Consider the following 17176-nt stretch of genomic DNA (forward strand, 5'->3'; position numbering starts at 1 on the left):
CCTCAAACCGAACTACCAGTGTTCAGCGACTTTACCGCTCGGCCGCTGCTAAAGGTGAAAGAATGCACTTTTTTTTTGGTCAACTGACGCTAATATGACGTTTGAAATGCTCAAAACTGCTCTAATAGAAGCGAATGATTTAAAATTTCCTGAAGGGATCAAAACCATTCAAATTTATTTTCAGATTACGCTGTTTTGATGCAGAATGGTCAGCCGGTAGCATTGGTGTAGGTAGGATGGGCTTTCCACGAAGAGGGAAAGGAAATAAATGTTCTATCTTAACATCAAAAATCTTAGACTCTTGGGAAACTATCATTGCCGAATTACAAATTGATCCAGAACTTAATTATATCTATGAATATTGAAATGATCTGAAAAATTTTGAACGTCAGGATATAGAGGCCATTAGAAACACAGCAGAAAATTATGAAATAATTGATAACCTCTTGCTTTATGCTAAATCACGAAATAAGAATAATGAATTGAGCTAGTTTATGGCTAAGTATTTTGCAAGAATTATATGACGCACCTACTGCAGGGCATTTTGACATTAGAAAAGCAGTACAGAGTACACGAGGCGGTCCTTTTTCTGAACTTCAAATATTTGTTACGGAGTATATCAGGTCCCGTCATACGTGCCAATTAGTTAAAAATGTAAATTATAGCCAGAGTGGCTATCTAAATAGAATAACAGCTACTTATCCAAATGAATTAATAAGAATACATTTGTTCGGCCTATAGCCAAGAAGTGAAAGCAATAAAAAAATATAATTACCCTCAACTGATATATACTTAAGATATTTATTTGTTATTGTTGATCATTTCTCGAAATGGATAAAAATAGTTGCGTTTAAAACAGCCTCAGCTAAACCATGTCTGATTCTTTTCTAAATAAATATGTCTTAAAATATAGTGCACAAGTAGGGTTACATCAGATAACAGTCCCCAGTTCATTAGTCAAATTTTCGAAGACCTATGTGGATGGTTTGGCATAAGTCACTTAAAGATGGTTCCTTATTGGCCACAATCAAACATCACAGAATGCGTAAACAGAAATATAATAAAAATTATTCATAGCTAAGTAAAAACTCACTACCAATGCCTAGGGGACTGCATCAACAAGTTAGCTTTTGCCCCAAGAACAGCTAAACATGACAATAACGTGAGAACTATTTTGGGGGAAGAAAATAATTACTCTCTTGGAAAAATTGTTCTTTATGCAGAACAGGGAGGCAGAATTCAAATTAACAGAAAATTAAGAAAATGAATAACAAAACTGTAAGAAATTTGGATATTGCAAGAGAATTTGATGGGGATAAAATTCTGAAATTAAAACATTCATCAAGTCCCACAAAAAAAGAGGCTATATTTTATTGAAGATTTGATGTGTTAGCTTTAAATCTCCGTTATTAATCTCAGGACAGCTAGGGGTAAGTTGGGCTTTTCATTCAATCAGGATAACTCTTGCATTTTATATATGCTTTACAGTAAATATATACATATCATTACGAAACATTCTTAACCTTGATCACATTCCCTCGCTTCCCGATTGCCATCGTGCGACCCCTATCGGCGGCTTTTCTACAATGCCATCTATCGGCTGATAACAGATGGAACGTTCATTATACAAATAATCTGTGGTACTGTTTGTTACTTAAGAGGTAAAAGTGGCAAGAACATTAGTGCCAATGTGGATCAACTGAAAAAATATTATGACCCTACTGATATACAAATGTTCAAAGATATTTTGCAGGTATCAACTTCTGGCAGAAAGGAAACACTAACGCCAAAGACTAATGATGGACCATATATGTAAAAGATGGTGATTTTAGAAAAGAAAAGAAAGGAGGCCAAAATGTGGGAAACTGAAGTCAGAGACGCAGATATGAAAAGTCTTAAAGGAAAGGAAACCACACCAACAGCCCGCAGCCAGCGTGGAAGAGAAGCAAACTTACGAGAAACAAGTCAAAAATCACTTGAATCAATTTACTGTAATCTCAAAACTTTTATGAGGTGGAATCATGATGTTATTACCATGAAAATGTTATTACTATGATGATGAATGATGATGTTATTACTATGAAATCATGATGATATTACTATGAAATAAAATCCACATTAACACAAAAGATACAAGAAAAAATTAAATGCATCATCTTGAGAGTTTCAAAGACACATTTGTTAAAGATACAGTGCACTATCTTGTAAGCTGAAAATTCATGAATAAAAGACCTTCATAGTATATAACATTATAACTGCAAAAGTCATTCTTTAATTCACAGTGCATTGATCTTACTTCATTGGTAAACATTCCATAATATATATAGTGCTTCCTTGTTATAATGTAGATGGTGACAGAATAATTAAACGATTATTATAACAAATATCAAATCGAAAAAGACTTTTATTGAATGAAGAAATTATAACAATAATGCATTTCAGTCTTTTAATTACATACAAGTAAAAATTTATCAAGTGAAAGCGAAATAACATATGAAGATACTACAAAATACAGAAAAGCAAATCAAAATGTAAGTGTTCTTAAATGATTTTAAGAAACATTTTCAAAATATTCCGTTCTTCAGAATTTCCTACACATACATATTTTTCCACTGACCCTTTTCAACACCATCGCTAAACAATGCAATTTAACATGAATAATGTGTATGCATGATGTCTTATTACAATCTTGCTTTGTTTTTATGTAACACTCATTATCAATGTGCCACCATAACCGGCTTACTGGGGCGGGGAGGACTTCTAGATGGAATAACATTAAATTTTGTTACAAATTAGGTAAATCTACTATTAAAATGTTCAAGATGATTCAAACAGTATATGACGATGCATCGTTATCAAAAACACTTGGGTATGAGTTGTACAACTGCTTTAAATGTGGACATGAAAGCATTGAAGATGAACCAAAGATAGGTCACCCTTCAGCTTCAAATGTTACACGTATTTCGTGAACGGTTAGTTACAATGCATTTAAGCAGTGTTTTGATGGCCTGAAGAAATGCTAAATAAACTGTAAAGATTCCTTGGGCGATTATTTTAAACATGATTAATTTATCTGAAGGTTAATAATCCTTTTCATATTTATAAGTAAATTGCCTGGTTACTTGATTTATTGGTGCATTTCATATTCCACTAGAAAATTTTGACTGTTGGAATGGCTAATGCTAGTTTTAATGAAGTTCTCTGTCAGATAATCTCAAAACTTGAGCTCACAAATGTTTTAAGTCTTTATATGCCATATTTGTAACTTGTAACTGTTGGTGATCTAATTAAATAAAGACAATCTGTTTCCGCAAATGCCTACTGGAATTATTTTTGCAAATTTTCATGGTTCACAGGAAAACCATAAAATAACACTTCATATTTCCTTAACATATTCATTGCTAATAGTTTGGAAGCACTATTTTTTTCTCCCAAATAGTTTTATTTACTTAAATAGAAAAAAAAAAGGTTTTATAATTAAATAAAAAACACAATTTTTATTTAAGTACTTGTTTTGCTTCCAGTACAGGTACAAGATCATATTACTTACATCATATTTCAAAATCTGAAACTACGGTACCTCTAAAGCTGCATTATAACCAAGATGTACCAAATTTGGCATAATATTTAAATGACCAGCTGATAAACTTTGTTTTCAAATTTATATGACAAGTGAGTATATACAGGCCATTTATCATTATAATCATCTTATGAAATTCCACAGAAGTATATAATAATAACAGTCTAGCACTAGGACCCATAACCGAAGATAATTATACAATTATAATAATCTTCGATGCACTAAGGCAGGGTCAATAAGGTGGTTTATACCTTATCTGCTAGACCCCCAAATCAATTCATATATTTAAATCTGAACACAATCTTATCCTTGAGATGAGGTTTATCAGAAATGCATTTCAAAACAAAGAAGTTTAAAATCAAAGTTGGGGATCTCAAATCTCATTTATTTATTTATTTTTATTTAAATGCATTTAAAAAGTTTTTTTAATACTTATTAAAAACTAAACTACCAGTATTTTATATAATTTTATACTATTATATGAATCTGAGATACAAAAATATACATACTGGGATTCTAACAGCAACTTTGTTTTTAACAATTAGCATCATCTAGATTTCATTTAAATACAAACTTTATCTAAATATGATTTCAATACATTTAAACACAAACTTAATCAAAATACCATTTCAGTACAATCTCTGGGTTAAAATGTCCCCATTTAGTAATGAAAAGAACATCCTCATCTCAAAGGATAAGTAAACATCACCACACTTCATGTGGTCTGCATTTCAACAATTAATTTTTAGGTGAAATCAAAGTTGATGATTTAATGATCACCAACTAAAATTTTTGTTAAGACTCAGTACTCGGCCAACAAGAAGCATTAAATACAACTAAACTGCCCTTCAAGCTGCAAATACATAATGTAATTGTCTTTTAGTTTATACAGCTTCACAATTCTACTGCATTGGAAAATCTCCATTTCCTTACCAGGCATGTGAAAGCAAGTACCACCTGAAAGGTAGATATTTTTATAGTTATTGCACAAAATCCTGCTGAAATTAATATATAAAAACTAGTACAATTGTTAGAAAATGCAAGACTTCTAACTATGATTAGCTACAAATGATAACTTAGTAAACACTACAAATTAAAGGATATGAAATTCATAAAATATGACACCAAGAGCAACTCAAATGCTTTTTAGCATAATTTAAATGTTTAATAAAATCAGAATGTACATTTTTTTATTTTAATACTAATGATAATCACAATTTATTTAAATAAAATATAACACATGCAAAATTTAGTTATCTTATATGATCAACATAATTTTATTAGAAATTAGATGATTTAAATGTGAAATGAAAATGCTAATATCTAAAAACAGACGATTGTCCCAAACAAAAAATGCATTAATTTTTTAAAAAAAGTAAACCTTTTTAAAATGAAACTTTTCTCCTCGTTTCTTTCTTTCTTTCTTTTTTCTTTTCTTTTTTTTTTTTTTTTTTAAGGTGTTAGGTTTTAGTGCAGTATAAAGTGGTACGTCAGTTATACGTTCTGTTTGGATGTAAAAAGTTTTGTAACATTTGTCTGGAATACGGCACGAGTCTGATAAGTCACAACTGGACATTACACTTGTTTACCTCTTTTGAGGCAATGTTATAACCTCTAATGAACTGTTGCTACTTATTCAGTTAATAACTTGAAGTATAAATTTTCAAATGATATTTTAAAAATTCACTGACAGTAAATTTTAGAAAAGTTAATAATGAAGAAAATTGTTAGGATCATCAAAGAGGTGAAAAAAGTGGCTGAAATGGAAAGAGGAAGATGTGATGAAAATCTCTGAATTGGCAGCACTGCAGAATAAAAAATTACTCCATTAATATTTAACATTACAATCCAATTCATTCCAACTATTCTTTTTAATAGTAGTATAACTAATTTTAAATTAATTTCTTTTGTCTTTTATATTTTTTTCATAATAAGAGTTTTTCCTTGTGTAATTATTTCAGAATCTTCAAATATGTATCAATTTCTCAAAAATTCACTTTACACCTGTCTCCCCCCTCCTTTTCAGAACTCTTCTAGCTTTTGCACTTACAAAGTTGGCACAGATAATTTTTCTTTCAGTTAGACCTTGCATCTTAGAATGTTTAGAAGGATTAAGATACAATAACACGCTGAACAAATATTAACTTAGAAGCCAAACAACAAAAAATCAGCGTTATATTTTCAAATTTTCACAGGACTAGTTTTGATGGTTTTACCGATCCATCATCCTCAGCTGCAAAAGTGTAAATGAACAAGGTAAGATATAATGATTAGATATGATAAGATAAAAAAACCTGGACAGAGATCTGGTTTCATCAACAGATGGTGCCAGTAGCTTATCTCCTGTCCAGGCTTTCTTATCTTATCTAATCATTATATCTTACCTCATTCATTTACGCTTTTGCAGCTGAGGATGATGGTTCGGTAAAACCACCGAAACTAGTCTTGTGAAAATTTGAAAATATAATGCTGATTTTATGTTGTTTGGCTTGTACGTTTAGAAGGATACTATTTTTTTTCCAGTTTTAGAGGTCTTACTATTAATATGTTCCCTTTATTTTCTCATCTTTTCGCTAGACTTAAGCATGGAATATTGCGAAGATGGTTCTTATCTTGTTACATGAGCTGGTATCTGTAGATAGGATTTTTTCTATTACTAATAAAGAAATTGAAAAGTGACAATTTAAGAGATCCATCTGTATATGCCTCAGTGCACCATACACAGGGTAGCATTAGGCATTTTGCTGCATGGTATAATCTCTATGGGCCATAAATTTTAAAAATATTGTTATCCCAGAAATTATTTAGCTCAGTATTTCACTAAATTCTCAAAATTCTGCCACACTGGCTCTGGTGCCGGCCCTGACCATGTATTACTTTATGTTTATTATCAATACTCATTAATGAAATTAGCAGGTTCTTCTCTTCTTGCTTAAGACTAGCAGTCCTTTAGAATAATAGAAATCTTTAATTAAATTTGAAAATTCTAAAGAGGAAACTTACTGAAGAAGAAATTCATTAATTAGAAAGAGAAAATTTTCTTCAAAGGTGTATTGTTGAGTCATTAACAAATCAGAAGATAAAGCAGAGACTAATACATTACGCATAGTCGAAATTAGAAAATTGCAACCAGAAAACTATTTGATGTGTATTCGTGATATTTATAATGACGAGGAATTTGATTTAAATCAAATCAAAGACGGAGTACATCGAGATGAAATACTACGTTTAGTAAGGAATTATAAGCCGAATAAAATAAAAACATCTGCCCTGAAGATAAGGATAGTGCTGACAGATCAACTTCCAGTTCTTTGCACACCGTGTCCCCCCCCAGAACAGCGTGAAATTAATAAACACATTCCAGAATGATTAGAGAATCAAAGGATATGCCTTTATACGTTTTTTGCAGCAATTCCACTTTTTGTTTGATGGACATTGAAACATGCTTTCGATTTGTAGATCCTTTGGTAGCTCCGGAATCGGAAATTCTTTTTGACATAATCGAAAGTTCAAGCTTACTTTTATAAAATTGCTCTAACAATCTGCAAAAAATAATAAGCCGGATCCAATTAGAAGATTAAGGAACAATGCAATCTCCAACATTAACTGAAATAGATAATTAGATAATTTTAGCTTAGCTTATACCATCCGTTATACATTAAACGTGCATGCGTAAACGTACTACGTGCATGCGTAAAGGTATTATGCGCTTGCGTTAACGCATGCGCAGAAAGTTTGTAGCTTTGAGGTCTGGATTATAGATCATTCCAGATTATGGACGTTCGGATTAAAGACTTTTGCCTGTATATTAAACTTATCTTTTGCACCCTCCTTTTTCTTTCCATGCTAGAGAATTCTCTGAGATGCTTAAAGATGAGATAGGCTTTTGTTACAAATTACAACAACAAAAAGTTTTAGATTTTAAATTACATCTAAATTTATCACAATGCAAGAAATATACATATATTTATGCAGATTTTTCATTATTTAATTTCTTAAATATAATGCAGGACTCTAACGTTTGGTGGCAACAGTTTGAAAAATGAAACAGAGATTTATAGTGATTCAATTCAAAATCGCAAAACAAAAACAATAGTCCTTCAGGGACAAAGCCCCTTTGAACTAAAAGAAAAAAATATATAGAGAGAGAATTTTATGAAACAAATTTCTGCACTAGAAAGGAAGCAGTTCCAAAAATGCAAAATCTAACTTTTTGTATGATTCTTATCTAATTAGTAACATATTCATTACACTGCATAAAAATGTCGACAAATTATAACTGAATCTGCATGAGGAGCAAACATATGAAGTGCAATAAGTAGCAGTTATTTTAATGGGACAGAGCTAATTAAATTTCAGATTTAAAGCAATAAGATTTCTACTCTTCTATAAATAAGGCACAAAGAAGATGAAAGTTTACAACGAAATTTCTAAAAATTTATTTTAATAGAATTTACACGAGGTAATAAATCATGAGTATGTAATAATGAAGCACATCGTACAACGTAAGTGAAATATTCAAAAAGCTATCATTTGACATGTATATATTAATTTAAAAAGGTATGTTACTACTGCTTGGATATTACTATGCTTTTATTAGAGTATCAGAATTTGTACACATTTCTGCACACGAAAATGAAGTACTTTTAAGGACCATTAATGGAAAAAAATTAAGGACCTATGAGCAAATGGGAGCTGAATAAATTCAATTAAAAATATTATCTACGCCTGAATTTCACTTTTGTAATACCATCCTAAAAATAAAATAGATCCCTAAGTAGTATGCATAATTACTAAACATGAATTAATTAGCATAATTATTAATAAGTTTGAGAATAAAATAAACTTTATGCAATTTATCAAGTAGCATTAAATACAGCGTGTCTCAAAGAAATGTAATCGCACTTTAACTGTCGCTAACATGCTGCCTTTTTTTAACTGCAGGTGTAATTAATTTATTACAGCATGGCAGGAAATCAACTTAACTTGGAACAGAGGAAGTTTGTCTGAAATGTTATTGGAAGACCGAAAATACCATTGAAGTGCAAAGACGATACAGATGGGAATTTGCAAAAGCCCCACCAATGAGGCGGACCATTGCTCGCATGAGAGACAAGTTTGAACCGTCCAGAATGTCAATAAGAAACGTTCCGGACTACCACGAGCCCTGGAAAAGAAGAGCAGGTGCAGGAAACACTCTTTTGATCATCACAGAAATCTCTTTGACAAATTGCTCAGGATGAAGCGCCTCTGCACTGGAAATGCTACATTCCAACACTAACAAAGATGACTCTGACCAGAGAGTTCAATTCTGTGAATGGTACCTGACAAAATGTGCAGAAGATGCAGGGTTTCCAAATTAAGTGGTTCCATTAATGGCCATAATTGCACGTACTGGGGGCCTGTAAATCCTCATGTAACAGTTATACACAATGTAAACTTAACAGGTGTAACAGTGTCGTGTGGGATATTCACATTGGGCCTCATAAGACCATTTTTTTTAACGGAACTGTCACTGGTGAGAATTACCTCAATTTGCTTCAGGAGTTTTTCAGTCCACAAATTTCAGAGATATTTGGTGATGATGACGAGATTTACTTTTAGCAAGATGGAGCACCTCCCCACTACCATCGCGATGTAATTTGTATTATTCACCTCAATGCAGCTTTTCCAGACACATGGATTGTACGAAGGGGTACCACTGAATACCCACCACGTTTCCCGTTCCCCAGACCTCATACCCATGGACTTCTTTTTGTGGGGATATCTTAAACATAACGTTTATCGCACCAAACCAAGAACAACTGATGCACTGAAATTGGAAATTGAAAGACAATGTCGCGATATTTCTAATGACCTGTTTCGTGACATTTGCGAATCCGTTGGTGTGCATTACCCGGACAATGATGGTCATCAATTTGAACATGAGTCAATTATATTTGTCTTCTATATTCGAAGCCATTCCATTTCACTCTATGTTAGATATAAAGTTTTTCTCGTCATTCGAATTGTGAGTACATGTTTTGAGACACCCTTTATTTTACATTTATAATAGTCGGACATATTTGAAAGAAGATAAGTGACATTTACGTTTTACTAACAGCTAGCTTTATGTTGATTTTTGTATGTCTCATTTTGTCACATACTTGGTTAGACTAGAGGTTTAGTAAACAGCAGGTAGATTTTATGTCAAATGGCATATGTTAAAATAAGAAGTAAGATCATAATCAGCATGATTCATAACAAAAGACTGAATGTTGTCATCACTGCTACTTGTCTAGAGAGAAACCTGCTGATTCGAACAAACCTGAAAGGCCTGATATAGGCACGGTTGGGCAAGTGTTGAAAATCAGTCAGGCTCTGTTTGATGCAGTTAGTGTCGTAGCTTCATGTAAAGTTCCAGGGGTTGTAACCCAGTTAATATACTTTAAGGTAAGTCAAGCCATTAAACACCAGTGGTGATAAGTTGTTTTCAGGGTTCGTACACATTTCTGCACACGGAAATTAAGTTTTTTTAAGGACTTTTAAGGACCATTAATGAGAAAAATTAAGGACCTATGAGCAAATGGGAACTGAATAAATTCAATTAAAAATATTATTCTATGCCTGAATTTCACTTTTGTAATATCATCCTAAAAATAAAATACATCCCTAAGTAATAGTATGCTTTATTACTAAACATGAATTAATTAACATAATTATTAATAAGTTTGAGAATAAAATAAACTTCAAGCAGTTTATCAAGTAGCATTAAATATTTTACACTTGTAATAAGTTGGACATATTTGAAAGAAGATTCAACAACCTCTGGAATTCTGCACAAAGCTATGACACTAACTGCATCAAGTGCGGAGTCTGACTAACTTTGAACACTTGCTAACCATGCCTACATCAGGTCTTTCAAGTTTGTTCTAATCAGACGGTCTCCCTCTAGACAAGCAGCAGCGGTGATGACTTTTACATTTTACTAATAGTTAGGTTTATGCTGATTTCTTTTATGTCTCATTTTGTCCCATACTTGATCAGTCTAGAGCAGAGGTTCTCAAACGGTGGTAAGCAAGAAAAAAATAGGTGGTACACAAAGAAGCAAAGCATTTTTAACTATTTATTTCAAAAATTAAAATTCCAACATCCTGATTGAGCCTTTTTCTCTAACACTCATAAATTCATGCGATCTGAGCTTTGTTCAAGATTGGTAGTAGTACTTTGTAGTGGTGGTACTAAAGGTTTTCAATTTTTGTTTAGAATGTACACGTGAGTCAAAAGGTTGAGAACTGCAGGTCTAGAGGTTTAGTAAATAGCAGGTAAATTTTATGTCAAACGGCATAGGTTAAAATTAGAAGTAAGATCATAATCAGCATGATTCATAACAAAAGAATGAATGTTATCACCGCTGCTGCTTGTCTAGAGGGAAACTTGCTGATTAGAACAAACTTGAAAGGCCAGATGTAAGCATAGTTAGCAAGTGTTCAAAGTTAGTCAGGCTCTGCAGTTGAAGCAGTTAGTGTCATAGCTTTGTGCAGAATTCCAGGGGTTGTAACCCAGTTAATATACTTTAAGGTTCCAATAAGCCATCAAAGCACCAGAGGTGATAAGTTGTTTTGTATTATTTTAACTCTAAGTAGATGCATAGAATATGTTTTACTTGAATTTTTACATTTTTATAATTTATCTTGTGACCACAATAATTTACCAATATAATTTATCAGTGAGTAATTATGACAGGCAATAACTCACTTTAATATGTAGAGATAATTTTTAAGGGTAAGCAGTTGGTTATAAATAAGGTAGTTTGATAACCATTGTGGATTTACATGACCACTATTAAATTTTATTTTTTAACAACATTTGTTAAAAACCCTATTTAAATCAAAATCTAATAAAATTTCCCAGTTTAAAATACATGTAATTTATGACACTGATTCTTAAACGATATTTGAATAATTACACACTAAAAGCTACAAAACATTTATGTTTTGTAACAACAACACTCAACAAAATATTTATCCGTCATTTTAATTTGAAGCCTTCTCAAGCATTTTGGCTAGTTTATATCGATTTCCTTCTCTTTAAGCATTTTTTCTAACAATAATTAGATATTTGCCTCAATATGCAAACCAATGCTCTCACTAATTTCAGCGTGCTTTATCTCCTAACTTGTCCACCACTCCACAATGTACCTATGAGGGTTTACTTGATCTGGTAAAGTTAAATAGTCCAAAACCCCCGATAGATGTGAAGCAAATTATCACTATGTCTGAAAGTAACTACAATATCAGACAAAGTTTAAATAAGCTTCTTATTTAAAAGAACTTAGAACAAATATAAAGACATGTTCTGATGCTAACAAAGTCAACCCATGGACCTTGTAAGAAATAGACTAACGCAAACGGGTTTTCTCCCTCGTCTGAGGCATTCCCGGCTGTCACCTTGATCACATCCAGAGGAGTAGGGACGACTTGCAGAAATTTAAAAGTGGTTGCCTATTGCAGCGTGTATAATTGTCAAGAAAAAGCTAACTGTAGCGCCTCATTTCACAAATTAGAATGTCTACATATTTTTATTCTTGAAATTGAGATTGATTTTTCAAAAATTTAGCATAATTATCAAGCATAATTAAAGTTCCAAATAATTATAAAGCTATTGCATGCTTTCAGGGCTGGATATTTTTTTAGCTTTTCCTATGCTGTAAAAAAATTTGTAACTACTTTTAGAAAATAATACTTTAAATCTGACATAATAGAAAATTTCAAACGAGCAATTTCCTCTTGCAATTTTTATGCTTTTTATTGGTGTAAATAAGTAAAAAATACTAAAATATTTAAAAACGAATTTTTAAAAATTTTGTTTAAATTCTAAATTGTTCTGCTTTTTTAAAATTATAGATGAGTATTATAGCACAATTTCTATAAAGGAATTTTATTTCAACAATATTTCACAATACATCATAGTGATAAGCACTTTTGACTCCTTAAAAAATTTTATACATGTAATTCTAATATTAAAATTGTATTCAACCGTAATAATTAATTTTGCTTGTATTTTGTAGTGATTATTTTTTTAAAATTTATTTTTAGTTCTGCATAAGATTTTTTTTTTTATTTACTGTTAATTTATTAGCCCAAAGGGGCGGTAGCCTAGAAAGGCTGTTAGTTTTGAAGCAGCATTTTGGGCTGTTTTACTGTCCGTGTCTACTTGCAAATTGTTGTTATCAAATATTATTGCCCTGTATTATATTTAAAGAAATTATATAATGAAGAATCTGCATGAATACATGTATGTTTCTCCCATTGTGAAAAAAACAACAGTATCTAGTGCCATCAAATTTTGAATAATGTAATCCTCCACCCGAACACGGGCATCTGGACAGCCGAATTTCGAATTTGTTTTAATCTGTTTCCTATTTTGTAAAACTTTAACGAATTTTTGATTAACAAACTCAACGAGTTCAGAGCGAGCACTGTACGGAAAATAACAGTTTTATCTCCAGTGCGGAAATTCAAAAGATATGCTGTTTTCAAATGTATGTGGTTTACGGGTGAAGAACATGATATTCAATAAATATAGGTAACACACAAAACGTTAAAAAAAAGGTTCCTTTTGGTCGTAATACAAAATTTGAGTGTTTCTAGATTTTATTTTACCTTTTTTCCCCCTTCATTACATTCAGAAAATTTTATGCTTCGAATTTTATAAATTACTAAAATAAATATTCCACTTTAATGTTAATAAGTTAATGATTATACAATCAAATAAATGATTGTTTTGTAATGTTATTATAGTTTTGAAAATCACTGCCTGAAAATGGTCATTAAATTAAAAAAAAAAAAAAATATCAGATCTTGTTTAATTTTATCTTAATTTATTTCAATGCATCACGTACTATCAATCTTATTTAATTTTACGCTATTTGTACGCACAATTAAGTTCATAAATTTTGTGCCTAGAGTTTTTACCGTTTTACCAGATTAAAAACGTTTGTACAAGAATTATGCGTGAAAAAAATGCGCGAAATGCAGTAAAAAGTGCTTTAATGAAATATATTAAATCCTATTTGGGAAAAACTGTGGCTTTCATAATCTCATCACTATACAACGTATCACATTTAATAATTAAAAAGAGTTATGTGATACAAACGCCATAGGTTTCAGTGTTAAAGTAAACCAGATCGTCCCTACTCTTTCTTGCCAACATGTGGGTGACGCGCGCCCCGCCCATTGGGTTAGTCTATCTCTTATAAGGTCCATGAGTCAATCACGGTGACGTAATTAAACAAGAACAGTCAAATTCAAACTAAAAATGTAGAGTAGTGGTCAAAGATTATACAATTTAATTTAATCTGGCTCAGTAACCCTATCATATGAGGAAACAGAAATGGAAAATTATAGTAAAGGCTGAAATCATAAACAATTGGGTAATTTACATAATAATAACTGCACATATCTTTGGAGAATAATTTTCTTTATGTATTCAGTTTCTTTCTTCAGCATGTTTCCTTTTCATTTTAGAATTTTTGGATTTAATTAAAGATTTATGTTTTCCTAAAAAACAGTAAATGCATTTAGAAAGTATAGAAAAAGTGACTAATTTAATTTCTTTAGTAATATGAAATTCAGAAAAAATATTAAATATATATGGTAAAAGCCGGTTACAGAGCTAGTGTGACATAATTTTTAGAATTTAGTGACACATCAAACAACAAAATCTAGAAATGGCAAAACTTTTAGAATTTAAAGCAGGCATTGGAAGCAGAATTTAGAAAGGTACTACGCAGCCGAATTTAGGATCCACAGAGACTGCATCAGATGGGAAAATGCTTAGTGCGAGTTCTGTGTATGATGCATTAAGACATATTAGATGAATCTTCTAAACAGTAAGTTTTCAATTTCTTTATTAATAAAAAATCCTTTTCTATAATGTCTGCCCATGTGATAAGATCAGAAGCATTTTTGATATTTTCCATGCTTCTGTCTAGTGAAAAGTAGAGAAAATAAAGACAAGATAAACATGTTAAGATTATAGTATCAGAAGTAAAACATTCAAATATTATGTTTTCAATGTTCTTCCAGGTGTTCTCCAAAAATTAAGAAATTCATTACAAACTTTCTGTAAAATACATCCATTACGCATTGATACCATGGAGACATTTTTCATTTTGTCACATATTTCTCAAATCTTCCAGAATCGTGGGTCTATAAGTCTTGCCTTCAAATCCTTCTAAATTTTTCAAGCTGCAATGTCAAAAATACTAAAGAAAAATTATCCCAACCAATTCTGTAACAGCAAAAAGCCAGAAATATTTTGGGAAAAAAAAGGAGAGAAAAAGTGTAAAATTAATTTTATAGAGAAAACTGATGCATATTCTAAGAATTTTGAATATTTTGAGACAATTACATGGGAAAAACGCTTACTATGAAAAAAAAAAGACCTTTTTTATGAATTACATAGCTCATTTTGCTTTTCCTATGAGCTGTTTTGTAAATTATGCTTTACAGCATTATACCTTATTTATTTTTCAGATTCAAAATATTGCATAAAAAATTGCCAAAATGAAACTTTATAATATGACTGGGAAAAATAAAAATGATTTATTTCAATGTTATTTTTTAAATATAATTCTAATATATTACCATTATTTTATTGAAATTTATCAATGTTATGATGTTTTAAAAAAAATCCTCGAAAAATTCTGATTTTGGAATGAAAAATTTTCTATAGAAATTGATCTTAAAATCCCCAAAATGTTGACAAGTCGTCAAATTTAAAACCGTTTAATAAAAGAATTCACATTCCCAAAAGCGAAAATTGTTTAAGAGCTCTTATTTACGAAAAATGAATTTCGAAATGCTTATGTTTCACTTCTTGCTTAGAAACTCGAGTATCCCATGAAACTCGAGTAAATATTAGAAATTGAAACAAATTCTAACCCATGAACCCATTCAAAAAATAACCATATACGTCAGTGAATCGCCAAAAATATTCCTCCAAAATGCTAATTCACACTCAAAATGGCAGCCGTAAAAACAGAATTCAGATGATTAAAATTAAGGACCTTCTACTGATTTTGGACAAAATTAAGGACTCTTAAGGACCAAAAATAGATTCCAAAAAATTTAAGGACTTTTAATGACTTTTAAGGACTGTACGAACCCTGTGTTTTTGTATTATTTTAAGTCTCACTAGATGCAAAGAATAAGTTTTACTTGAAATTTTACATTTTTGTATTTTATCTTGTGAGGATTAATAAAAGGCAATAACTCACTTTAATATGTAATTTTTAAGGGTAAACAGTTAGTTATCAAGTATTATTAAATTAGGTAGTTCAATAACCTTAGTCATTATGGATTTACATGGCCATTATTAAATTTTATTTTTTTAACAATATTTGTTAAAAAAGGCCCTATTAAAATCTAATAAAATGTCACAGTTTAAAATACATGTAATTTATGACATTGATTCTTAAACAATATTACGATAATACGATAATTGCACATTAAAAGCTACAAAACATTTTTGTTTTGTAACAACAAGACTCAATATTTGTCCGCCATTTTAATTTGAAGCCTTCCCAAACATTTTTGCTAGTTTATATCAATTTCTTTCTCTTTAAGCATCTTTTCTAACAATTACAGATTTGTCTCAATATGCAACCCAATGCTCTCGCTAGTTTCAGCGTGCGTTATCACCACTTGTCAACCTCTCCACAATGTACCTATGAGAGTTTACTTGATCTGGTAAAAGTTAAATAGCCCCAAACCCCCGACATATGTGAAGCAAATTATCGCTATATCTAAAAGTAACTACAATATCAGACAAAGGTATTTAAAAAGAACTTAGACCATAAAGGCATGTTCTTATGCTAACAAAATCAATACAGCTCATGGTGACATAATTAAACAAGAACAGTCACATTCAAACTAAAAATGTCGACTAGTGGTCAAAAATTATGCAGTTTAATTTAAATTTAATCTGGCTCAGTAACCCTATCATATGAGGTTAGAAAAATGGGAAATTATAGTAAAGGTTGAAATCAGAAACAATTGGGTAATTTACAAAATAATAACTGCACATATCTTTGAAGAATAATTTTCTTTATGTATTCAGTTTCTTTCTTCAACAAGTTTCCTTTTCATTTTAGAATTTTTGGATTTAATTAAAAATTTCTTTTATTCTAAAGAACACGAAATGCATTTAGAATGTATAGAAAAAGTGGCTAATTTTATTTCTTTATTAATATGAACATTCAGAAGAAATATGAAATAAATATGGTAAAGGCCGGTTACGGAGCTGGTGTGGCAGAATTTTTAGAATTTAGTGCCACACCAAACAACAAAATCTAGAAATGGCAAAACTTTTATAATTCAGAAAAGCAGAATTTAGAAAGGCATTATGCAGTTGAATTTAGGATCCACAGAGATTGAATCAGATGGGAAAATGCCTAGTGCCAGCTCTGTGTATGATGCATTAAGACATATTAGATGGACCTTTTAAATTTTAAGTTTTTAATTTCTTTATTAATAAAAAAATCCCTTTCTATAATGCCTGCCCATGGGATAAGATTTGATATTTTCCATGCTTGTGTCTAGTAAAAAGTAG

At 31.0% G+C, this 17176-nt stretch overlaps 1 protein-coding gene across 4 annotated transcripts in view; it reads right to left on the reverse strand.

Annotated features, from left to right (window-relative positions):
* Positions 1 to 2386: 2386 nt before the first annotated feature.
* LOC118186676 (uncharacterized) overlaps positions 2387 to 17176 on the reverse strand; it is a 66187-nt gene continuing 51397 nt past the window's right edge. For all 4 annotated transcript variants that reach the window (XM_085814972.1, XM_085814970.1, XM_085814971.1 and 1 more), the window contains exon 7: positions 2387 to 4537. In XM_085814972.1, coding sequence (XP_085671098.1) covers positions 4407 to 4537 — 131 coding nt within the window. In that variant the 3' untranslated portion in view covers positions 2387 to 4406. The remainder of the gene's footprint in view (positions 4538 to 17176) is intronic.

The sequence above is a fragment of the Stegodyphus dumicola genome, chromosome 4 (assembly GCF_044657685.1).
Source record: "Stegodyphus dumicola isolate Sdum_Otavi_A_Nest chromosome 4, ASM4465768v1".
NCBI lineage: Eukaryota > Metazoa > Arthropoda > Arachnida > Araneae > Eresidae > Stegodyphus > Stegodyphus dumicola.